Below are 1120 nucleotides of genomic sequence, written 5' to 3'. Positions count from 1 at the left end.
CTAGCTACCCATTCCAGATTTGGAGAGACTCTTGCCCTATTTTAACATTAATGTTCCCAGGCTAGAGAGAGCAAAGAATCTCCAGGAAGGTGCATTGGTGTCTGGCCTCCTAAGCACTTCTCTCTATATATTTGCAATTAAGGGCCCATGGCTCAGGCGGGTGAGGCCTCACTCTGTTGGCATGTTCTTTATGGCCACCAGCAGAGGGAGCTGCACACCCAGCCAATGGCTGCAGCTGCACCCAAGGGCTAGGACGTGGAAAAAGGTGGAAATGCTGAATCACCCGGATGAGCCAGCCCGCTGAGATTGGATCACAGCTCTATCACATCATGATCTGATTACTTATTTCCCACTGGACTGTGAGCTCGGACCATATCTAATTTATCTTCTGTCTCCTGAGTCTTGCACAGCATCCGGCATACAGTAGCCCTTGGCAAATATTAACTGTGGTTGCTATTTCGGGCATCTGACAAATGAATATTCACCAGACTTGGCCATGTGTTAGCATTCGCTAGGATTGCTAAGAGGTTGAGATGTTCTTCCTCCCTCCCGAGATCACTCACAAGGTATTTTCTGCATCCCAGATCAATGAGACATTTTTTTCCCAGAACACCCTTCCATCATAGAGACCCCTACAAATTAGATCATGAGAAATTCCTCCCCCATCGGCATCCTCCCCATCTTTTCCCCAATCCACAAAACATCTGTCTCCCTGCAGGCAGGGCCTCAGGCCCCTCACCAGTCCCAACCTGGAGTGGACCCACAAGTCCCTCAGCCCAGACGGCTGGGTTAGAGACTCACACGCCGGCTGGCACCAGTGGCTGGAACTTCCACTGCTCCTCCTCACAGTCCAGGAAAAGCCGGTTCATGATCTTGTTCTTCTCTTCCGGGGGGATGAAGTTCTCGATGATTAGGTACCTGAGAGCAGGAATGAAGGAGCGATGGGAAACTGGGTGAGTGAGAGACCACAAGGTGCCTGTAAGGGGTTTAAGGATTAGAAGCAACAAGCCAAGAGGCAGAGGGGGACAGGCGCGGTGGCTCACGCCTGTAATCCCAGCACTTTGGGAGGCCGAGGCGGGCAGATCACGAGGTCAGGAGATCGAGACCATCCTGGCTAACA

At 51.7% G+C, this 1120-nt stretch overlaps 1 protein-coding gene across 1 annotated transcript in view; it reads right to left on the bottom strand.

Moving 5' to 3' along the window:
* The window catches only part of KIF3C (kinesin family member 3C), a 78087-nt gene that overhangs the window by 29601 nt on the left and 47366 nt on the right, over positions 1–1120 (bottom strand). Inside the window, exon 6 of the mRNA XM_011972738.1 lies at positions 802–949. Coding sequence (XP_011828128.1) covers positions 802–949 — 148 coding nt within the window. The remainder of the gene's footprint in view (positions 1–801; positions 950–1120) is intronic.

The sequence above is a fragment of the Mandrillus leucophaeus genome, unplaced genomic scaffold (genome assembly GCF_000951045.1).
Source record: "Mandrillus leucophaeus isolate KB7577 unplaced genomic scaffold, Mleu.le_1.0 Scaffold13, whole genome shotgun sequence".
Taxonomy (NCBI): Eukaryota; Metazoa; Chordata; class Mammalia; order Primates; family Cercopithecidae; genus Mandrillus; species Mandrillus leucophaeus.
Note: the sequence above shows the minus strand (reverse complement) of the source record. Positions and strands in the feature narration are given on the sequence as shown.